We start from the raw sequence: 25,717 nt of genomic DNA, 5'->3' as shown, positions 1-25,717 counted from the left end.
CCCTACCTTGTGTTCATGTCTGATATGAAAGTAATCGTAAATAGGGAGGGGGTCTTGTTTAGCTAAAAAAGAGTAGTTTATAGGGGAGGATCACAATTTTCAGTTGTAGTTCAATGTCCAATACGATTAAAACCAGAAAATGTTTTTGTCGTAAGGTTTCTTGAACGATTTTCATTAGCAGGCGGTTCCATATGTCTTCCTTTTCAATATATAACGTATATATCCTTGTCCGTATATAAAATCAATATATAACATCAATATATAACATATATCAATATATAATATATAACCTACATCAACATATACACACACACACACACACACACATATATATATATATATATATATATATATATATATATATATATATATATATATATATATATATATATATATATATATATATATATATATATATATATATGTGTGTGTGTGTGTGTGTGTGTGTGTGTGTGTGTGTGTGTGTGTGTGTGTGTGTGTGTGTGTGTGATATATTGATGTAGGTTATATATCAATATATCAATATATAACAGACATACAATATATAATATATAACCTACATTAATATATTACTCACACACACACACACATATATATATATATATATATATATATATATATATATATATATATATATATATATATATATATATATATATATATATATATATATATAAACCTAGCCTAACAAAACCTTAGCTTTCTCGCTTCTCTAGAACACTTTCAACCCGCACTTTAGCTTCATTAGGAGCAGGGTTGTCAATTTGGGAGAAGGGAATTTTTCCCTAGATTTTGCGAAATTCAAAAACGGAAAATTGCCCTCACCCCCTAATTTTCAAAAATACTTTTTTAGTGTCTTTATTTAACCCCCCCCCCCTACATTTTTGTGAATAGGCATCCCTGGTTCGAAGTATCTCCAATAAGAAGTTCGACATATTTGATATTAATAAACAAACAGGGTTAAAATATGGTAAATAGATGGATTAACAGGATACACTTCGAATGTTCATTGTCATAAACTGGGAAGGACATGAGTGGACAAACCGGAACGCAAGGAATTCAAAACAGATTAGCGAACATGCCTTGAAACCACAAGTCAGTTTATCTCCTCAAAGCGTTTTAGCCATCGCCAGCTTAGTTCAGCGTTGCCAAAACTTGAAGTAAATTGTACCAGTTTTCCAACTAAAATTGTACCACTGGAGAATAATTCGTACCATCTAAAGAGCAGGTTAAAAATCTGCCTTAGCATGGCGAACATTCTCGATAAACTAAACACGAGTTACACGAATAACAAAGGAGCATGTAAAACCAAAATCTAAAGGGAAATTTGTATTGTGCCAACAAATTTACAAATGTTCCGCATTTTATCAGGACCTCTAAATTGTACCAAAAACAGTACAATTGTGCCGAGTTGGCAACATTGCTGTAGTAGATATGTCAATAATGAAAATATCGCCTCATCATCCTAATGAAAACAGTACAAAACAATAAGACATGTTCTGTATCCATGTCTTTCATTTTAGCAAAACAAACAGTAAAAAATGGACCTTTTTCGAGTACGAGCCAAATGACTATAAGCAACTATTATCCTACACTAGGTACCCATACCAGGTCATCACAGGAACGTGCTGGCACGCATAAGGGGCACAGAACGTGGTCTCTTCAGAATTTCTTCCCCAAATTCCTTGACATTTCTAAAATGTTTGGTAACTATGTGTTCAATTTACTGTGAAAATTATTTATATTGTACCATTTTTTAGCTGAGCCCCTCTCCCCAAAAATATTCTTGAGAAAATGCCTTATAAAGTTCATTGCAAAACAAAAAATCGTAAAGAAGAGAATAAGTGAAGAATAACAGCCAGTAAAAAACAGAAGAAAAGTTTTTGCAAATGTTTCGGTTGAGACTTCCACTCAACCGTCCATTACAGGATAATAATAAAAAAATGCAGATAAAAGTTCAAATAACAATATAAAAGACAAAGGAGTTCATTTAGTTTCAGTGCTTATTTTGAGGTTTGGGTTTCATATTGTCCTTAGACTTTATTCTGCAAGGACGGTTGAGCGGAGGTCTCAACCGAATTATTAGCATAGTTTTTTCTTCTGTTTTTCACTTGCTGTTATTGTTCAGGTTTCTCTTTTCTTTGTGATTTTTTGTTTTGTTATGATTAGCCAGTGCGGTCTCAGAAATTATTTATAAAGTTCATTGCGAGGCACACACGCAGAGCGACTTTAGGCCAACAACTCAGACCAACAACTTTATCAGGGTCCTTCCTAAGATTGACGTCCCCGGACGCAAAATTCACCTTACCACCAGATTCATCGACAGCCAAAATTAACCCTCCCGAGGTTATTTTTTTGCACCCCGAAGCAAGTTATAACTCATATCTAGCGTAAATTTTAATATTGTTAATGAAAATTGACCCCCCTAAGTTAATTGATTTTCGTTCCAAGGCGAAATTAACCTTACCCCATCCAAAAAAATTCAAACGACCTCCCAGTAACTCCACCCACGGCAACTTATCCTGGTTGTCCACGATCCTTTTTGAACAGCCCTGATATTCAGGATTTTCTGATAATTATTTTTGGTACTTGTTAACCGGTTGTACCTTATTTTTATTAAATAAAAAAAAACAAGTTTTTTAAATGAAAGTAAGGAGCGACATTAACACTTAAAACGAACAGAAATTACTCCGTATATGAAAGGGGCTTTTCCTTCTCAACGCCCCGCTAATTACGCTAAAGTTTGACTCTTTCTCTTAACTCTACATTTTAAAACAGTAAAAAACTTTAGCGTAAAGAGCGGGGCGTTGAGAAGGAAAAGCCCCTTTCATATACGGAGTAATTTCTGTTCGTTTTAAGTTTTAATGTCGCTCCTTACTTTCATTTAAAAAACTTGTTTTTTTTATATTTAATTTCTGAACGTTTTTGAATCAATGCATGTTTTGATTTTGGCTCTCCGCAGAGGAATAATTCAAACGAAATTTGCATTTTTTTTTTTTTGGCTAAATGGCTTTCTCATAATTTTGATCGAATGGTTTTGAGAAAAAAAGAGCGGGGGAGGAAGCCTAGTTGCCCTCCGATTTTCGGTTAATTAAAAAGGCAACTAGAACTTTTAATTTTTTACGAACCTTTTTATAAGTAAAAGATATACGTAACTTATAAATTAGCTTACGTAAAGAACTTTTGTATTCTTATGTTTTTATTACATATATGAGGGGGTTCGCCCCCTCGTCAGTACCTCGCTCTTTACACTAAAGCTTAAATTTTGTCCCAATTCATTAAGAATGACCCCTGAATCACAAAAGCCGCAGAATAAATAGTTGAAATTACTAAAAATACTTTGGCGTAAAGAGCGAGGTATTAGGAGGAGGTGAGCCCCTCATATGGGTAATAATTTCTGTTCGTTTTAAGTTTTAATGCTGCTGCTTACTTCCAGCTTAAAAAAAAATTTCCATTGATTTTTTTAAGTAATGCTAGTAAATCCTGCGCTCCCTTCATGAAAATTTTCTTCCCCCATGACAAATTCCTCGATGGATAGTTCCCCCAGCATATTCCCCTCTTCTCAACCCCTGCCTCCAACCAAAAAATCCTCCTGAAAACGCCTGTACACTTCCCAATAACCATTACTATATGTAAGCACTGGTCAAAGTTTTGAACTTGTAACCCCTCCCACGGGGACTGTGGGGGAGTAAGTCGCCCCCAAAGACATAGTTATAAGGTTTTTCGACTTCGCTGAATAATATGGCTAGCTCAGAATTTTGATCCGTTGACTTTGGGAAAATAATTAGCGTGGGAGGGGGCCTAGGTGCCCTCCAATTTTTTTGGTCACTTAAAAAGGGCACCAGAACTTTTCATTTCCGTTAGAATGAGCCCTCTCGCAACATTATAGGACAACTGGGTCGATACGATCACCCCTGGGAAAAAAACAAAAAAAAACAAAAAAACAAAAAAACACGCATCCGTGATCTGCCTTCTGGCAAAAAATATAAAATTCCACATTTTTGTAGATACGAGCTTGAAACTTCTACAGTAGGGTTCTTTGATACGATGAATCTGATGGTGTGGTTTTCGTTAAGATTCTATGACTTTTAGGGGGTGTCTCCCCCTATTTTCTAAAATAACGCAAATTTTCTCAGGCTCGTAACTTTTGATGGGTAAGACTAAACTTGATGAAAATTATATATTTAAAATCAGCATTAAAATGCGATTCTTTTGATGTAGCTATTGGTACCAAAATTCCATTTTTTTTGACTTTTGGTTACTATTGAGCCGGGTCGCTCCTTACTACAGTTCGTTACCACGAACTGTTTGATTCTATATGCAATTCGCCTTGCTACTTTTTTTTTAATTACACCCCTCCCCTCCTATATAAACTCCGATATCCGTCGCTGCTAGTTAGTGAAAGATACAAAGAAAAAAAACTAATAATAACAAGATACTGAGCGGAATTGTGCAATTCAGCTTTAACTGCAGGTGCCAATCTTTCCAAGTCCCTTTTTATTACTTGAATTAACAAGCTAGATAAAAAACGACACACATACGTGACAAATCTACAATCATTATAAAACAATGAAAACATATCTGGACATATTTTTAAGTCGCAACGTCAATATTACTAAATAAATAAAAGTAGAAATATTGCGCTGACATACAGGTTTGATCTGATAGCAGGGGAATATAAAAAAATTACATTATTTTCAAATGATATATAACAAAATGTGGACAGCTAATCATGAATTTATTGTAAACATAAATTACTAGGACACCTAGTTTTTCTCGGTGAAAAGAAAGACAGCTTTTTTAATCTCTTTCGCAAAACAACTTTTATTTCATTTTATTTTGAACGACAAACCGTTTTGCATATTTATACTAATAAATCATTCTATACTATCCACAATCAAATTAAATTGTAATGTGGTTATTAAAATATTTAGCAGAGACACTCATTTCCAAAAATATTATTACAACCAGGTATGGAAAAAGTTCCAAAACTACCAACAGCAGAATTTGACAGTAGTCTTACAGCTGACACTTTAGCAGCCCAACTTGTATTTTGACAGCCGAAGATTGTCCTTTTTGCCCAACCGTCTGGGGCTACACGGAAAGCAGGTCGTCCTTGTCTGGGTTGGGAGGATGTCACAAGTAATGATTTAAAGGAAATGGGAACTTCCTGGGAGGGTGTAAAGAGGGAGACTTTAAATAGATTAGGTTATAGGAGGAGCGTACGTAGCTGCGTTGGCCTCAGGCGGCTTGGTGCTGAAGTGAGTTATTATTAGTAGTAGTAGTAGTAAGTAGTAGTAGTAGTAAGTAGTTGGGCATTGAACAAGTTTTTTTTTCCGGCAGACCTCTTTGTCTCTCTCTTTCTTTCTCCCCCTCTCTGTCTTTCTCTCCCTCTCTTTTTCCACACGTTTTCTATCTGCATAGAGTTTGTTGAAAAAAGAGGTTCTAAGCATAGGCACACATTAGTTCAACCCTAAAGTTCAACCAAATTCAATTAGTTCAACCAAACACGTGCATTTTATGGTACAATGTTTAAAGTTATCTAGAAGTAGTGATCCCTTGGGCTTGTCTTCTGAGGGAGGGGGGGGGGGTCAAGCTATCTAAGAATGTTCAAAATTCAAAGTGTTTAGGAATAAAAATTGTCTAGATTGCAATGGCTAATTTTTATAGAAATAATTTTGTCCTTCTAAACTAAGATTTAAAATACAGAAAAAAACAATAATATTGCTACCGCTTTTTTGCATAATGTAGTTGAATTTAGTGATTTTTATCTATTTTTTCCATACGGACTCCGTCACAAGTGATAATGTGCCGCTAGTCCTGCTAATAACCACACTATTTACTTTTAAGGTACCATCTCTTAAATGCTTGAAGAGAAGGATTTTCCGGGACTACCCCTACTGGGAGGCCATTCCATAAGGTAAGAGATCGTCAAGCGAAACTTGCAAGAACGTGATTCATTTGAAAATACATTCTAAGAACACACTGACTTTACATCACATTTGAAAAAAAAAGTAAAATATAGGGAATAAAATGTTTTGAGTACTGAGGACGGATTGGCGGAAGACCTTGCCGAAATATCTGTTCCGTCTTTTCCTGTCATTTTTTTTTTACTGATATAAGAACCATTCGCAGAACTAACGAACTAACGAAACCATTCCCCCTTCAGGACTTGCAATTATGCATCGGCACTGTTTCTGTTTCTGTTTTTTCTTGCCTGTTTCTGCCTGTTTCTGTTTCTGTTTTTACAAAAAACAGAACAGAAAACAGAAACAGGCTACCTGTTTTTGTTTTACCTGTTTCTGTTTCTGTTCTGTTTTTTTTTTCATCTGTTTTTTTCCGTTTCTGTTTTTTTTTTATCTGTTTTCTGTTTTTTTTTTCTTTTTTTTTTTTTCAAATGCCGCGCTATCTAGCGGGCATGATACCGAAACGCATGATACCTACCCGTACCTACCGTACCGAAACGCACATCTAGCGGGCATGATACCATGATACCGTTGATTTTTGAATTTAAACAAAAAGGGAATAGTTGTGGGAAAAGTCAAAGTCATGGCCAATTGTAGAAAAAAGCTAAGACAGATTGTCCAATTAAGTGGGCAACCCAGTCAAGGTTAATTTTACCCCTTTGATTGCCGTTGTGACTGTCTCCCATTTATGCTACACCTCTCCGTGTATGCATGTCCCTTGACAATGCCAAAATAGAGTCAACCCGTTGACTACGGGTTGACTACTTGAAAATTTTCCTCTCATGCATGTCACTCCACAATGCTCAACTAGAGTCAACCTCTCATGCTAATTCACGGCGGGGTAAATCTGAGCGAAAGAGAGAGATAGAGAAAGAGAGAGAAGCTTGAACGCTATACAGTGGACATGGGCTAGATGGGAACCCCATATGACAATGTCTCTACTGTTGGTATATGTGTAGCGGATGGCTATTACCGCTTGAGCAACGGTCTAACCATTGACGGCTTTAAGGATTCGTGCTTTAAGCAGCAAACATGGGCTCAATGAAATCCCATATAAAAGAGGAATATAGCGTTGGTATTTACTTAGAGCAATGGGTTACCGCTAGAACAGCGGTCCAACAAGCCACGGCTTGAAGGCATCCGTACTTTAAGCGGTGAACCTAGACACCTTGGTATGTGTGTAGCGGAGGGTTATTACCACTTGAGCAATGGTCTAACCATAGAGCGTTATAGAGCGTTGGTATTTGCTTAGAGCAATGGGTTACCGCTATAGCGACGGTTTAAATAGCCTCTAACTTAAGCGGTGGACATAAGCTAGATGGGATGACTCTGTGTCTGTCTGGTATATATTAGCAAGCAGCGGTCTAAGTAGCCTCGGCTTGAAAGCATCCGTGCTTTAAGCGGTGAATATAGTGTTGGTATATGCTTTGAGCAATGGTTTACTGCTAAAGCAACGGTCTAAGAGCAACTAGGGTAAATTGTCAATTATAAATGACATTTAAGCTTGAAAGGAATATAGCGTTGGTATCACCCGATTGGACACATTTTATGACAAATTTCGCCCCCCCCCCCTAAAAATACGCTAGTGTGTTGAATTACACGAAGTTGCTCATCTTTTGTATGTGACTACAAGGATTTAAAAAGAAGATGTTTTCTTTCCTATTAGAAATAGAAGAAGTAAGGAAAAAACAGGAAAAACAGCTGTTAAAACAGCTGTTTTTTTTTAAAAAACAGCTGTTTTCTGTTTTTTCGAAAAACAGAATAGATTACAGAAACAGGTCACCTGTTTTTGTTTGACCTGTTTCTGTTTCTGTTCTGTTTTTTTTCTAACTGTTTTTTTCTGTTTCTGTTTTTCTCAAAAACAGAAACAGTGCCGATGCTTACTTGCAATCAGGAACCAATTAATTTCTTTTGTTTTGCCGGCAACTCAGTCATGTATTTTATGAAGAACTATCTTGCTTTTGAGAAATGTTAGGTAACAAGAAAAGGTCTGGTCCCCCCCCATCCACATGGGGATCCCAGGACCACATCTTGATTTATCCGTTTTGATGATTTTACCGTTTTGATGAGCTCCTGCGAAAGAAAAAAGGCCGGACAACCACAAATCTAGACATAGCAAAGGAGAATATCGGCTATTGTATAGAGATTCATAATATTGTGCTTAGGTGGGACATCATTTAAGAATTCGCTAAAATAATAGCCAGAGTAAGCCATAAATTTAGAAAATATTTGCAAAGATAACAGAGCTTGGAATCTCAGTGATAAATAACTTAGCTTATGTTTACAGAAAAGCACTGTATCTGTATACTCTAATTCGGATGCTTGGATTCTTCGCAGGAGGCACGCGCGTAGGAATTCACTTTTCGAATTTATCAAAATAGTAAAAACTGACCAAATTATAGTGGGATCAGTCAGGTTAGTTACGTATGCACGAATTTATTTCGATCTTTGGAGGGAGGGGCATAGAAATGAGAAAGGCAGAAAATACGAGAATTGTATCGAAAATACAAAAATAATGAAGAAAAAACAAAAATATCGCGATTAGGAGGTAATGCCGACCAAAACTTTCCACATGTCTGAAATAAAGCGGGTAAAGTCCTTTTTTGACATCTTCAAAATCACTTTAACTCTAAAATAACTGAAATCGAACATTCTGATTTTTTTTTTAATATTGGGCTACTCTCAGTTTTCGCCCCAGGGTCATAATATTCATCACTGAAAACTATTTTTTAAATTGTCATCTGGTCTTTATTAACTATCTCTAAAGGTGAGGAACACAATTTTTGCCAGTTAGATTTAGAAGCAAGGTTATATCTAGGGGACGGGATTGCCCTCCCACTCTCCGAAAATTTCTGTCCGACTCGTAAAAAAAATTGCATGCATTTTTTGATAAGTCTTGTAAAAGAAAATCTGTACAACCCCCCTCCCCCTGAAAAAATCTCTGTACAACCCCCCTGAATACGCTTTTGTTTGGGAGTCTGCGTTTCACAATTTGCTTCTTTTATGGAATTGACCCCCTTTAGTCCTAACCTCTCCAATAATTGTGAATATTTGCCTTTAAAAAAGGGAGAAAATGCTAGATAAAACTTACTTGAATTTGTATCGTTATTCTGCCGCCTGTTAAGACTGTCAACATAATTGCACATATCATCATGACAACACATTATTAAACCATTCCCTCCCTCTGGTACAGAATCACGGTGACAAGAGTCCAAATCTGGCCTGCAAAAAAAAAAGAAACGCAAAAGCGTTAAGGCAATCCCCAAAAAAACTATAAAATAAACAAATATATTCAACAATAAATTTGCAATAACAATAAAACACATCATGTTCAACCTACAAGGCTCTGTGGCCGAGAATAACAAGGGAATAGACAACAAAACCCAATTGATAGTGATAATAGTATTAGCAAGGAAGCATGAGTCGTTCAGACCCTATTTTGATTAAATTGAAAAAAAAAATCAACTGAAAGTAAGGAGCAACATTAAAACTTAAACGAACAGAAATTATTAAGTTATGAAAGGGATTGCCTCCTCCTCAACACCTCGCTCTTTACGCTAAAGCTTTTTCTACTTTAAAAAAAAGCTTCTTATTGTTCTAATTAAACGACCCTTGTGTTTTTCTGGAGTGGTTCTTAAAGAACTGGGACGAAATTCAACCTTTAGCGAAAAGAGCGAGGGTTGAGGAGGGGGCAACCCCCTTCATATATATAATAATTTCTGTTCGGTTTAATTTTTAATGTTGCTCCTTTCTTTCAGTTGAAAAAAACTTGTTTTTATTAAATTTCTGATCGTTTTTTAAAATAATACCAGGAAACCAGGCTCCAATCCACGGAGAAATCCCCCATCGCATGGATATATTCTCTAGATAATTCAACCCCGGTGAAAATTTACCCTGGACAAATACCCTTAACAACTCCACGTATAAATTTGAGACGGAAAAGAGAAAGCAAGACAAAAAAGAATTTTGTATAGGAATTCTGGCAAATTTTCCCAGTGAAAAATTTCCCCTTACGAGTTCACTCCCTTGTAACCTCCCTCTCCATGGCAAACTTCCCCGTGGAAAAATTTCAAGCAAAAAATCCCCCCCCCAAAAAAAGTATGTATATTTTGATAAGTTCAAAATTGTAAAAAAATTACAGATAGAAGATACATAACAGGTTTTAATTTGAATATGTCTATCATCAGATAAAATAAATATCTTAGCTTTTTTCGAGTAGCTCGAAGCTTCGTTGAAGATCAATAATCTAGCAAAATAAATTTATTTAACTGAGTGGCTTAACCAAAGCAGAGTATAGTCCTGCAACCCACCCCCAATGTCATGATTGTTCATGAGTTTGATTGGGCCTTCGGATATGTACCCCTTCTCTTCAATTTTCATGTCTCTTCCTTTAGCTGCCTATATTGAACGTGCAAATTGCCTGTTTTACCCCCCCTCCCATTATATGAAATTTTGAGCAAGTGTTACGCAAGCACATACACAGAAATTTAATGCGAGGGGGAGGGGGGGGGATAAAAACCCAAATTGAGGCTAATTTCATGGACAATATGGGAAGTTACAGAAGGAAAATCAATAGCATGCACTTCAGGAAGGGAAGATCGGAGGCAAAGGTGTCTGGGGTTGGGATTTGAACAAAATACAGTTTTTTTTCACCAAATTTTTACTCAAATGGTCAAGCTTGATGGATGTCTTGCCACCTATAATCCTTCTAATGCGAGGGGTTTAGAAGGGTTGTATATACGCAAAAAGATTTATATACTTTGGTTGATTGTGTTTGGCTGTATTGTTTTTCCTCAATGATTGGATGGATGGTAGGGTCAAGGCCTTGTTAAAGTGCTTATCCGTCTGAATTCCTAAAGTAGGGGGGGAGTTGTTTTTTTTCTCGCTGAATAATTATCTTTAACACGATATATATATATATATATATATATATAATATATATATATATATATAAACTAGCTCCACCATCTGAATTATTTGTCTTTTTATTTTTTCTATTGTTTGGTAAATGACGACTTATACTTATTGACGACATGACTGCCTGTCCATGGATTATTCTTTATGGTTGATTGTGTATGGCTATGCTGTTTGACCTATGTGATTGTATGGATGAGTAGGGTTAAGGCCTCATTCAAGTGCTGGTCTATATTAATCACTAATTTAGGAAAACAGTCTTCCTTTTCTCCTTCTGTCTCTTTTTTTTTTTTTTTTTTTTTTTGTGTTTGTTTGTGCTCTTTTCATGATATAAACTAGCTCCACCATGGGAAGCGTCGGATGATTTGTCTCCAACCATGCATTGCAGTTCCGCCCGAAGGCAATGAATCAGGAGACCGGTACCTGCACAACGCAGACCATTGGTCAGCAAGCAAAAAAGCTTTTTTTTCAGTTAAAGTGATGGGCCATTTAAACATCTAGATAGACAAATTATTTTAGAATCAATGATGGAAATGGAATGAAAAGCTTAGTTTCAAATACCTCTTAGAAGATGTTTCTACATTATTTACCAAGCTTAGACAGCACGTGGATAATTCCTTGATAATAAGCAAATGTCGTATTTGAATAGGATTTAGTGTAAAAAGTAAACAATATATGTGTACTTTGACATTTATCCTATTATGATATAGCAGCACAAATATGGACAAAACAAGATCCATTTTACTTCGCAAATCTATATTTTCCTCTTGCTTTTCAAATAAGTTTTAATCTTTTAAGAAAAACCTTTTAAGTAATTCCAACGTTTGCTATTTTAAAAAATGATCGTTGTGTTTTATTTTCAAATATATATATTTTAAGTTTGTGAAAAACTTAGAATATACAGTTGATGACGAGACTTATAATTCGATCGAGCAAGGTCAACGTTTAGAGCGTTCAAAAACAGTGATGATCAGGGGCACACCCAGGGTGGGAGATTTGAGCTTTAACCCCTCCCCCGATTAAAATCTCCGATTAGTAAATAAATAGTAAAATGCAGGTAGAAAAAACTTTAAATCTCTCCGAACAAAAAATATTTTGGTAATCCTCGACGGATATTACTTTGGTAGTCCCCCATCCCCAATAAAAATCCTGGGTACTACCCTGGTCATGAGGAAAAGAAAAAGAAAAATTACCATCTTATATCTTTGTATTAAGTGTGCTTGTAATTGGTTAATTCTTATGACGTATTTTCGAAAGATATTCACAACATTAATTAAGTGTATGTCAGAAAGGGAGGCTAAGTAACCCCACCGTTTCTACCCGCTGTTGTATTTAGCCATGGTTACTATGTTAAATTTTGAGCAAGAAAAAAAAGAAAAAGAAAAAAAAATCGAGTCACAACATTTAAAAGTTGATTCTAGGTAAGTGTGATGATGTGCAACATAGTATATCTTAATATTTATAGCCTTAAACCCACTGAAGCTTTCTTTTCGTTTACATTGGAGTTAAAAGGGGGGGGGGACATCCTCGATTAAACTAAGATGAGATGGCCAATGTGGAAGACTTGCCACTGTGACAAGTCTGTTGTGGAAATTCAGTTGCGTAATTTTTTGTTTAGTTGCGCTTAAATTTGTGTGACGAAGGTTGTGGTTGTGATTACTATATGCTTAATACCATATCTTTTGATGTGACAAGAACTGCCACTGATCGGCATGGCCGAGAAAGGTGTTTGGACAATAAAATCATTTGAGTGAACCTTTAACAAAGGATAATGTTAGCAACAAAGTTAATTTTTTAGATAAAGTGAAACTATGTAAACTGCAACTATGAATTTAATTGCAACCACTCCTAAAGTGCATTTTTCATTACCCCAAAAATTTATTTCAACCCAAAAACTCAGGAATCTTCTATGCTCTCAGTCTAATGTAAACACCAAAATAAAAGGAAGTCTATAGACCAAAACTAAAGAAAACAATGGTTATAAAGCACTTAAAGCCATTAAAGGGCCCTCAAATTAGTCAAGCATATTTCAAGCCACAAAAGACCCGAAACTTGAGATCCTTTTCTTCAAAGCTAATATCTGTTTGAACAGGCAAATACCCGAAGGGTAGTAGTATTCACAGGTAGATACCTGTGATACCTTTTTTGTTTTTATCAATGATCAAAACGAGGACACAGGCAATTTCTTCAAAGGTGGTACATTCTGTTCAATCTTTTGTACGACAGTACAAAAGATCAATCTTTTGTTTACTATATATTTGTTTATTTATTTATATATAAACTATATATAAACTGTATATAAAACTGTATATATGTTTATATATAAACTATATATAAACTGATATGTTTACTATATTTGTTTAAGTCAATCTTTTGTTTACTATGTACTACAGTGGACCATATCAATGCTGCTTAACTAAAAAAAAGGTACTTGTGTATTAAAGGCCACTCAAGTGCTTCATTTAATTAGAACCTGTTTCTTTGACGATCCATCCTAATGAAATATCACAAAAAAATTATGAAAATATAACAGAAATTATGAAAATATAACCCCCGGGGGAGGGTAAAGTATGACGGGGCTGCATTTAAAATGTGTTAGGTACAATAATTCTGCATATTATGAAGTAAGAATTGTTTTCTAACTTTAAACTGTCAAATACTTTACCCCCCCCCTATGAGCAAATTCAAAGCCCAAATTATTATATTTATCATCTATTATGTCACTTGTCTTTGTCTTGTCTCACGCTAAGCTGAAAGAAATTAACGAAGAAACCTGTTTGTTCTCAAGTTCTAGACAGCTTAAACTTGATTGGTGTATTACACACAAGTACCACAAGAATAATGTTTTTCAAAGAGAAGTGATTATTAAAATCCGATTGGATGGGTCAGTCTTATCAAAATGTACAAAAATCATGCACCTGCAGAAGTGCGACACACAGATACAGATGCGCAGAGGGAGATGGCGTTTGAGACTTAAATTATGGTCCAAGGATAGAAAATGACAAGAGCAGTTGGATCCCTCTGTCCAAACTTTCAGAGGTGAACGGTTAAATTATTCTAGGGATGGAGGGAGGGTTTATCTGGGTTTCGGAATTCTTCATAAGTGATCTTTCGAACCAGCCACGTCGATTGGAGAGGGGGAAGGATGAACACTAGTGGAGCACGATGGTTGGTGCTCCAGTGGATTCTCTCCCCCTTCCGATTCAAAGCACCTTTTTAGGGCGTTTTCATTGAAAAATATCTTTTTTTTTGTATTATCACTGAAAAATTGAAAAATAGCAAATTGCCCTGACTAAATAATGAAAAATATATTCCCCTCCTAAATTTTCGAGATTTTATGTCACTGTTTCCAACCAATCGTGAAGAGGCTTACATATACCCCTCCCCCGTGGTAGTACACGATGATCTGCTAAGATTACACATTCAATAACACATTACAAATTCAATAACGCTATATATATATATATATATATATTCGTAGATAACAAAGGACTCACCTCGCTGCAAACTCTAAACATCCATGTCGCCATTTTGAAATTCCTGTATATTCGGTAATTTCTGAATAACACGTACCAATGCTGGATTTGCACATATAGCCAGTGGAAACGCATGACGGTAAATTACAGTAGCAACGCACTTCTGAAAGAAAGAAAAAATCGTGTATAGAATTCTAAAAAAGAAGGGGCTGCGAGGTGTAGAGATAAATATTAAATTTAACAATCCAATAGAAGTTCCGATTCGTCATTTTCCTTCAATTCAGTAGAAAATGACAAGATGTTAAGCTAACACCGGACTTCACACTGGTGAGGTCTTACCCTTCACCTCCCTCGTTAAGGCTTCTGCTTTGGCTAGATCCCAAACAATTACATTTACAATTGCAAGCAATTATATTTACAATCTGCTATTTTTTCATAATCTGTCTGCGACCTAATTTAGAACGTCTTCTATTCTAGTAGTAGGTTTTCAACCAGACAATCAGTTTACAGCGGATAAGAACATTTAGGAGTTTAACAAATGTGAAGTAAAATATAAGATATTCATCAAATAGTTGAAATCTATGGAGGAAGAAGACCATACCATGGTTTCAAATCATACGATCAAATCATTTCAAATCAATCATAGCACGGTTAAATTATTCTAGGGGGGAGGGAGGGTTTATCTGGGTTTGGGAATTTTTCATAAGGAATCTTTCGAGCAAGCCACGTCAGTCGGGGAGGGGACAGATTGGTTGGTGCCCCAGTACATTCCCCGTCCCCTCCTCCTGATTCAGAAAGCACCTTTTTGGGACGTTTTTATTGAAAAATATTATTTTGTATTTTCACCGAAAATTTAAAAATAACAAATTGCCCCCCCCCCCTCAGTAAATAATGAAAACATAATATCCCCCTAAATTTTTGTGAGTTTAAGTCACTGCTATAAACCAATCGTGAAGAGGTTCACATAACCTCTTCCCTCCCCCCGTGGAAGTCCGCGACGGTCCTGCTAAGATTACACATTCGATAACAGATTACAAATTCAATAACACTATATATATATACATATATATATATATATATATATATATATATATATATATATATATATATATATATATATATATATATATATTTGTGCAATCACCAGTTTTTACATTTTAAGCAATTTAATAAAATTTAAAAAGAGCCTCAATTTTTTGAGCTCGTGTAACAGTAATAACATGTGACGGTAAAGATAGTGTAAGAGACAGACAGACGGACGGACGGACAATACATTTATATACATATATATATATATATATATATATATATATATATATATATATATATATATATATATATATATATATATATATATATATATATATATATATATATATATATATATATATATACATATATATATATATATATCTTCAACATTTAATTTTCTGTAACTTCAAAAAACCTCCTCTAAATGAATAGAATCAAAAAATTATGGTATAACCTTTGAAAAGAGAGAAAGACGTATGAAAACAAGAAAGGAAATAATAAATGAAGAGAGAAAAATCAAATAGGTGAAAAAACGATGAGATAACGATGAGAAAGCGATGGATAAATTTACAATACTAATTGCTTTCGTAGAAAACTTAAAACCTCATACGCGCTGCTGGGCTAAAAACATTAATTGAGGGAGTCAAAAGCTTTTTTCTATAAATGCGAATGGAGATCGTAAGCAATTATAATCTAACTGTTTTCAGGCTGATATACTACTACTACTACTACTAATAACTCACTGCAGCACCAAGCCGCCTGAGGCCAACACAGCTACGCACGCTCCTCCTCCAACCTAATCTATTTAAAGCCTCCCTCTTTACACCCTCCCAGGAAGTTCCCATTTCCTTTAAATCCTTATTTATGAAATCCTCCCAACCCAGACAAGGACGACCTGCTTTCCGTGTAGCCCCAGACGGTTGGCCAAAAAGGACAATCTTCGGTAATCTGTCATCCTTCATCCGTAGAACGTGGCCTAGCCATCAAAAATCTATTAGATAATATAGCATTATTTATATAGTTATTATAATATTTTAGTTAAATAATTTTACTTAAATATTTATATAATAGCATTATTATAATTATTATCATTATCATTTTTATATAATTATCATTATCATGCCATTATTATCATTATTATAATAGCATTATTTTATTCAGGGTGTTCTTGACTGGGTTTATTTACAGTCCCAAGGCTGAGAGTAAAATTTTTGAAGTATAAAAATCTATAAAAAAAAAGTATAAAAATCCGTCTTTGCATGTTGACACTGCATGGCTACTTGGTTTAGAATGTTGCAAGGCTACCTGGAATAGACATATAATGCACTACTTTTGTTCAATGAAAAAGATTGGGGTTATTATTCATAAAGTTACATGAAAGGGATACGGACCATACCGGATATTCCACTAGTTCCATTGTCACCAATAGGTTAAAGACCCTTAACTAAATGATGTTTCTAAAGATATCATACAAAAAAACTAAGACTACTATCGATTAACGTTCATACACCCTGTGAAATGTGCGATTTTGTGGTAAGTCTGCAGCTGTAACTTGTACCCAAAGGACACCGTGCTTATAATATTTTTTGTATTTTAATATTTTTTTGTAAAAAATTGTATTTTTTTTGTAAAAATTTTTTATTTTTATTTTTTTTTTGTATTTTTTTTCATTTTTATTTTCTATTTATTTATTTTATTTTTTATGTATTTTTTTTTATTTTTTATTTTTATTTTTTTGTAATTTTTTTTTTGTAAAAAGTTGTATTCTTTTGTAATTATAATATTTTTGATGAGTTTTTGATCTATCAACGAGGGCGCACACTTTTAGTCACCTGGTGTTCATTTCAAGAACGCCAAATGTACCACACAGTGCCGCCACGCTTGACACACACCAGCTGATTTACGTGATTTGTGGAGGTTGGCACCCCCTCTGATCTACACCGACTAATAATTATGATATTGCCTAAGAATTTTTTTACCAGATTAATCTAAACTTGTCTTACTGAAAAAAAAATTTAACAGATTTTTTGGTACACACCAAAGCGACCACACCAAAGAAGTGAAGGTGGGTTAATCAGAATGAAATATACCAAAATACGATGAAAATATAATTACTTTTGTGACAAAATTATAGAAACTACAACAGAGAATTAATGAAAGCAGGTCACCCAGGATGCATTATATTAAATACCTAACCTATCCTAGCCTAACCCCACCACCTCTATATATTAAATATTCAATTAAAATATACCCGCATAGATACCGTTTATCTCGCTCAGGCTAAGCTGATTATCTCCGCGTGGACACAGAATACCGGTCTCGTTACAGATCAAGAACAAAGTATGGTCGCTATAAAACGTACGTACCGAATTTTCAATCAAGTCATTAATACCATAGGGCTGTAGAAGAAGAAATTGCCATAACTTGCATAGAAAACATAAACCATAAGAGTAAAAGCTTTGATTAAATGGGATACCTGCATCATTCAGTGCAAAAGCAACAAATTAGGTAATTGTTTTGCCGACACCTCAAGCCCGTCAAAGAATGAACTAAAAAAACCAAACACTTTCGTCATCAGAATAAAACGTAAAGATAGAATGCGAGTGGGCTGTTCCTTAATTATCAATGACTTGAAGTATAATTGGCTGATACTATTAAAAGCATAGACATGCGATTTATTAAGATGCCTTAATGAGATGAATTAAGTAATTAATCGTTTATGGACGCGTTTTAAGATTAATGCCTAAGTGGAATACAGATAAAATATCGATACATTGATGCAGAAAGAGTGGCCTTTTATGACCCTCTACTACCCATTAAAAGCCTGCGATACCCTATTCATCTTTCGCCTCGCCCCTCAGTCAAACATGATATATTTAATCGCATAATGTACGCGCAAGAAGTTGAAGCCTTTCGTGGACTTTTTTCAACGTTTCAGTCGAGGCAGACTTTCTGCTTCCTTAACTTGCTGTGGGAAGGGATTCCAGACAGACTACAGCAACAGGGATGAAAGTGGTCAGGTATGGTTCTGGAGAGTGGGCACTCCAAAAGACGGGGGAGGATGAGTTAGATGTTTTCCAGAGAGATTGCCTTTCGGTCGTTTTCTGTACCCGACTAACTAACCATATCTCAAACAGTAAGCTGTACTAAATGTTGGTGTCCCTCTTTCTAGGGATATAATGAGAGAAAGCTTGAGAGGGCTATGAAGGATGACACATTACCAAAGAAAGACCTTGTCGGCCAACCGTCTTGGGCCTCGATTTGTAGTCGAGCGACTACATGAAAATGCACTGAAGGTGTTTGAGCATAACTGTCTGTGTAGCATCCTCAAGTTAAATATGAATGATCGCATATCAAATGTGGATATACGATGAATCTGTGGTATCAAGAGATACATTGCCATCACGATCAAGGAGCGTCGACTGAAATGGTTGGGCCATGTCTTAAGAAGACCAACAGAGTACTTGCCTCGCCGAATCCTTCTAGCTGAGTCGCTCAACTCATGGAAGAGACGCCAAGGAGGACAGCGAAAAAGCTGGTAGAACTTAGTTAAATTAGATCTTGAACCTATTGGGGAGTTTAGAAAGTTTGGTCACAGATGGACAACTCAATGGCTCCCATTTGCAAAGCAGCTGACAGTAGACGGCACTACGTGGTTCAAACGGATCTCGAGGATCCTTGACACCGGGCAAGGTGGAAACGACTGATTCCCGCCACAAGTAAGAAGAAAGTAATGAAAAACAGGTTGCCGTCGAATGGGCTGGGAGGTCGTAAGGAAAGATTTAAGGGAAATGGAAACTTCTTAGGAGGGTTTAAAGAAGGGCACGTAACTATGTTGGCCTCAGGCGGCTTAGTGCAGCAGTGAGTTGCTAGCAGTAGTAGCATCCTCATTTATTGAGCTAATGCCTATCTCCTTTGCAAGTTATTAACTATCTCATGATCAGGCATTTTAAAACATACTCATCATTCCTATTTAAAGTCCTAAATATGCATAGTTTAACGGAAAGGGTGGTATTAGATGGTTTTTTACAAAGGGGAAGCAAGGGGTCTAATTCACGAAAAAATGGGTCAAAATTTTTTAGGGGTAGGCGGAATTCCCAAATACCGTTGTATTCTGCCAGGAACAACCCCCTCCCCCTTCTATGCCCAGTTCTAAAATTTGTCAATAATACCTACAAACAGGGAGGGAATAGATAGTCATCCGATGGATTTTTGTGGATACATCAACGGTCAAAACATCATCTATTCATCCATTTATTATACGATTTAATGATGTCCAAAAGAAAATAGGCCAAGGAAATAGGGAGAATGCAAATATTAGCAAACAATTCTAACAATTTGATCCTGACAAGAGAACAGCACCAGGAAATAGGGGTCCCAACGACCAGACAATAAATTATAATAACAAGAATCGGAACTGTCATGTAAAACATTTTTGAAATTCTTTCCGAAAATTAAAAATTTTGGGACACTAAAAAACATATTGCAATTTTTCAGTTTAAAAATTCATGTAAAACAACTTTTGGATAATATTTCATTTTAACCTGATAATTTTACTCGACAGGTGTAATAACGAACTACAATGAACAAAAACAAAACAAAAAAACAAAGGAATCAGCCTAAAATATAAAACACAAGGAATTGTAGATAATGGAATGAAAATTGACTTTTAAGTATTATAACACCTACCCTAAAAAAGACTAATTGTCCTAAAATATGGACTCTACTGCAATTATATACTCTGCACACATGATATAATATCTGATAAAAAAAATTTAACTTTTGTTAGTTTTATGGTTTAGTTACAAAAAAAAAAGAAATGCCGTGTATAATATTAACAAAAACAGTTCCAATGGATTAACTTTGGAAGTATTTTCTATGATTCACCGAAGACATTTCCACTTAGGCTATGACCTTTAAAAAGGGCATCAAAATAAAATACCGTCCCCAGGAGCCGTCTTCAGTCTATTCCAGGGCCGTATCCAGGTTTGCTTTGTTTTTGTGTTTTTTTCACTTTTTTTTTGGGGGGGGGGGTAAAAATCTTAAAATTCATCAAAAGTTTTAATATACATTTTTGTTACACCTTTACGAGTCGCGCGAACATTCCGAGAGGGTTCAAAACCCCCTAACCCCCCTGGATCCAGCCTTGGTCTATTCATGCCAGAAAAACACGACTTTTTAAGATTCTTCTTCTTTTGGTTGTTTAAAATTATTAATTTCTTAGAGCGGTAACAAAATTTCGTCAGTGTTGCCACGCAGAATCTTGAAAAAAAAGCAAAATTTATTAGTTCAATCTAATAAAGCTTTTCGTCCGTACAGATGCAAACACTCTCATTCTTTTGGTTCCCGAAGACAGCTACACCTTAAAAGGGAAGATAACTACACCTTAAAAGAGGACTACACCTCCTCAAATTGTTTGGTACTTCATATCTTTAGCTTATTTTCTGCTGACTTCAACCACTTTTCCGTTTTCTTTCATTTTGCACACAGTACTACCAATCACTGCATACGAATATTAATGCGGTTAAAAATTGTATTCCCGATTTTTTTTTTTAAGATGTATATGGTTGTGTAAAATCTCACTTATTTCAACAATTAATTGTATTTTCACTATCCTTGGTGCTTTCGGGTTTTTGTCGCTTTATATTTTACCTCTTTACAACCGAGTTTAACAGACCTTAGCTGTTTTATTGGGAAACTTACATGGAATCTGTCTTAAAAGAAAAAAGCTCTGTTTAGTGATTGAATGAGTGTTGCTTAGTAATAACTTGTTATAGATACATTCATAAAAAATTTGGCGAAAACAATTGGGCGAACAAGAGTATCCACATCATGATGAGAAAACAAATACTGGTTTAATAGTTTTGCTAAAGAAGTCATTGGTTGGTTCCAGGGGCAGATCTAGAGCAAAATCTTGGGGGGGGGGTGTGAAAAGGGTGCCAATAATTGACCAAGTTTGTTTTAAAAAGAGTGAAAAACAGAAACAAAACTAGGAATGAGGGCGCCAGAAAAAATCTTGAACGAACCAGGGGGAGGGAGGAAAAGAAACTAATCTCACTTCATTGCACATAAATAAGGGACGTGTCCGGGGAAGGCTCCTGAGCCCACCCTTCCCAAAATCTAAACTTTCCAAAATTTATGGGCACCATAAATTGATGCACAATAATATCCAAATTGTCCAATATAACTTTCTTATATCGGGCCACCCCTCAAAAGATTGGCTTGGTTGTATACCTGACCTAAATTACTATGTTTACTTATGTTACTTATTACATTACTATGTTACTTATTCAATATTACTCATTACAAAAAAAAATTAAAAACGTCTCAACAATTTTTTCATATGTATTTTTGTTATGAACAAACGTTTCGGGGGAGGGGGTCAAACCCTGAACCCCTTGGATACTGCCTTGAGTATGTTTAGCTCATTAGTCAAAAATGCTATGAAAGTATGAAAGTAAAAAAGGCTATCTTGGACGTTGTCTGCATATATAGAGAAGGGGCTGTTGAAAATGAATCAAGGAAGAAGTGCTGCCAACGGCAGTAATTAGAGGGAGAGCTAATACACCATTAAGTAAATTTAGAAAATATATTTTTTGTATTTTATTGGGAGGGGAATTACCCCCCACCCCGCCATTAGATTTAAAAAAATCATATTTTCACATTTACATCACAAAAAATGAGAAACACTGAACTCCTACATTTTTGGTATGGTCTTAGTGACCCTGAAGGCTACTGGCCATCCACTAAATGACTCCCAGAGGAGCAGTAACCAGTATTTTTTTTCAGATTTTAATTATATTTTTTGTTCAAACTTTTTTATCTTTTTAAGTTAACTAAATTCTTTAACAACAAACAAATTTATTATTTTGATTCTTCCTACTTTTGGGACATTTCCCGAAAAATGATACCATTTTTACCGAAGCTGATGGTCATTTTTGAAAAAAAAATTCTTAAAAAGACAACGCTCTACCTTTGCATTTATTTTAACATTTTGATTTATATCTTCAATTTTAATCTTCATTTTTATCTTTCTTTCTTTATATTTGTTTTTAAAGGAAATAGACATAGCTTAAATTTTATTTGGCAGCATTGATGTGATTCATAGATAAATTTCCTATTGCCCAAGTTGATAAGACATTAATTATGAAATAGATAATATGATATGAAAGCAATTACGAACATTTTTCTAATTAGAAATGCTCGATTTGTGTATTTGTGACGTGGATCGAGGTATTAGCATATAACATACGAAAAACTAAGATGAGCGACATTTCGCGAAGAGAGGGCAATTCTCCCTTAAACCTCAGAGTTAAAAATATTTTATCTAAAACAAATAACATTTTTAAGGCCAAATTGGGCAGTCATGACAAAGAAAGCATTGAAAATTTGCAAATCATCATTTTTTTTTATCATTTGGCCACAAGTTTTTAGGTTTGATTTATTTTAATTAGACACTGATTTGTCTGACATGGCACTGATACTGATATTGCACTGACATGGCACTGGCACTGATAATTTGTCTGACCTGAAACATCTGTAACTGGCATTTTTCTTTTAAATAATTTTTTTAATTGCAAATTTTTCTTTTAATTAGCATGTCAGCCTAATCTTATTTGTTTCTTTTTCCTATTTTTTTTCTTTTTTAGAAACAAGGGCAAAGTGGATAAACTTAAGCCTTATTTGAATTAGGCTTATTCAAACCTAAGCTTCATTCTTTTGATATTTTTATTCGGGGGAACCAAATGGTGGGGGGGGGGGGTTGCTCTCTCAAGACTGTGAAAAAATATGTTTTTTTCATAAAAAAAAACAACTAAAATGCTATACCTTCCCGATTTTGAAACTTTTTTTTTGCATCTTCATTTAAAAAATGAGAAAAACTCTTCCCTTCATTTTCGCGTATGGGTATCACTGTTAGGAACAATGGCAAAGGCGGACAAATTTAAGCCTTATTCCAATACAGTCCACTACAAATTAGCCGAAGGAATTTGGATCCGCAATTATACAAATATTATTAAAAATTCTCCTAGAATAATTTTCAAATCCAAGTTAATTAGAGATTAATTGGATTAGCCCTAGCTACATGCAAAATTTGGTGATTTTGTAGGTTACGATTTTTGTGAACTTGTTTTTGGTCAACAGTTTGTCAATTAAAAAAAAAAAAAAAAAAAAAAAAAAAAAAAAAAAAAAAAAAAACAGCAATCTTTTGAATACCAATATAGACAAGGGTTATACTCAGGAACTGGAGGCTAAATTCAGGAACTAGGGGCTACATTCAGGAGCCGGTTGAATAGGGAATCGAATAATGACAAAAGATTAGCAGCTTTTCATTCGATTCCCTATTAAAATCCTTTTCCAGATATAATCTTCTCTAAAATTACAATTCCCTCCCCCCTCCTCCACTTGCTCATAAAATCATAAAGCCCTAGGTTACATACAACCCGCCGTTTGAAAAGACTATATTACCTATATTCTTATCTTTTGAATTAATCCTATTTTCAGGGTACCTTCCATTTTGATACACGTTTTTTAAGGTCCAAACACGCTGTGTAAGCAATGCTAAGCCAATTTCAATAACTAATTGAATAAGCGTAATTATTGACCTCTATTGAACACGATTTCAGCATCAAAATGATTTTTTTTTTTTTAAGAAATCAAAATAATCTTGCAAAATAATAAACCTTTAAATTGTGACGGATTACTGGAATTATCATCATAAATCGGTCCACTGCTACTCGCCGCAACAATAGGCAAAATTGTGAAAACTAAAATGATGCTTCCAATTCTTGAACTTCTAAAGATAACTGAACTCATTTCTGGAATCCATTCTGATATTTTACTACCGTTTTGAGGCACTCTGTCATCCATTTTAATTATTTTTCACTTCCGTAACCACAACAACCTTTGCTGATTCACAGTTAAAGACTGAAGTTTCAGAGGAGTTATTTTCACAATTTGAGTGCGCGGAGGAAGGTGCGGGAGGTGGACGCCGAGTTGTGGGCTGTGCCGCGACTGAGCGGCGCCGGACTAAAATTTGGTCTCTCAGGCGATGTCGGTCGTAAAACTGTCATGGAAAACAATTAAGAAAACAATTGACAGACGAGGAATTCAACTGTTTGCAAATGTTTGAAAGCTAATATCAACTAGGGATAAATTAGTGAGTGATTACCTGAAATGATATAATGTTGAGGCTTCTAAGCAGCACTACGCAGGGGCGTAAACAGAATTTTACGTAAAAGTAGCTCAATTTATTCCGGGGGACTGTTACTAAGAGAAAGTCATCTGTAAAATGGTTTTGCAACACAGAAAGGCGGCAGGGGGACGGGGTCCTATGTTACTAAAAGTCGGGTATATGTTTTCGACGCTAATTATGGGAGTAGAAAAAAGGGGTATTTTCATACCCCAGATTTTGAAAATTTCTTTGTTTTGGTATTTTCATTAAAAAAAAATCCAAAAAGAACAAAAAATTGCCCTTTACATATTTTTTATATCTTCAATTAAAAAAAAAACAAAAAAAAAAAAAAAAAACGCTTCCTTACATTTTGTTGAATTAAAACTGCAGTTGTGTCAATTAATGAAAATTATGGGTTAGGGTTTCAAATGTGTTTCTCAGAATCCAGGGGGCCAATTCTGTTGCTTTTTTAGCTTTTTCCGAAAAATACCATAATGGGTTTTTTCAATGGAAATACCCCTAAAAGTATTTTGAAATGAAAACTGATTCGTATATACGCTTCTGCTCCAAGGTAAGGAAAAACGATGTTCCCATGAAAAAAAAATCAATTCCCAGGTATGTCTGACGCTGGAACAGGGCTAAAGGGGGGCCATAAGCCTCTAAATGCAATTTAAGAAATGGAAGAAGAATAAAGGTTGTCCAAACCATTGAACGCCTATTAAGACAGTTTTTTTTTTTTCAATTTTGAACTTCCTTGAAATCCCTTTACATTATCTACTATATATAATTGTTAGCGTCAGTAAGAAAATATGTTTATGGTAAACCCTTTACTTGTATTTGTCTATATTAAAAAACAAAAATGTAATACTAAATGTCAAGCGTGACTAGGTAAGGTAAACGAGCATTAGACTTCTAATCTCGCTGTAATGGCTTTCAGCCTGACTTCAGTTCTTTTTCTTTCGAACTCATTTAAAGCTGCATTTATGGAGGTAATTATATATATATATATTAGATTGTTTTACGCGTGGAGATGAATAAATTATTAGATTAAAGGGAGGGGCGGTCTTTTTATAATCCTGATTTGTATCAAAGTAAGGGGATCGATCTGAAATTCTCAGGAAAGTTTTTTTGGGAATTGGTGGCAAGGTGACTTTAAG

General features: G+C 35.0%; 1 protein-coding gene across 1 annotated transcript in view; it reads right to left on the bottom strand.

Annotated features, from left to right (window-relative positions):
- The window catches only part of LOC136030491 (uncharacterized), a 55,904-nt gene extending 31,578 nt beyond the window's left edge, over nt 1–24,326 (bottom strand). The window contains exons 1-3 of the mRNA XM_065709513.1: nt 24,070–24,326; nt 14,378–14,519; nt 9,058–9,188 (exon numbers count right to left, since the gene is read on the bottom strand). Of these exons, the coding sequence (XP_065565585.1) occupies nt 9,058–9,188; nt 14,378–14,519; nt 24,070–24,256 (460 nt within the window). The 5' untranslated portion in view covers nt 24,257–24,326. The remainder of the gene's footprint in view (nt 1–9,057; nt 9,189–14,377; nt 14,520–24,069) is intronic.
- Between the last annotated feature and the right edge of the window lie 1,391 nt (nt 24,327–25,717).

The sequence above is a fragment of the Artemia franciscana genome, chromosome 8 (assembly GCF_032884065.1).
Source record: "Artemia franciscana chromosome 8, ASM3288406v1, whole genome shotgun sequence".
NCBI classification, from domain to species: Eukaryota; Metazoa; Arthropoda; class Branchiopoda; order Anostraca; family Artemiidae; genus Artemia; species Artemia franciscana.
Note: the sequence above shows the minus strand (reverse complement) of the source record. Positions and strands in the feature narration are given on the sequence as shown.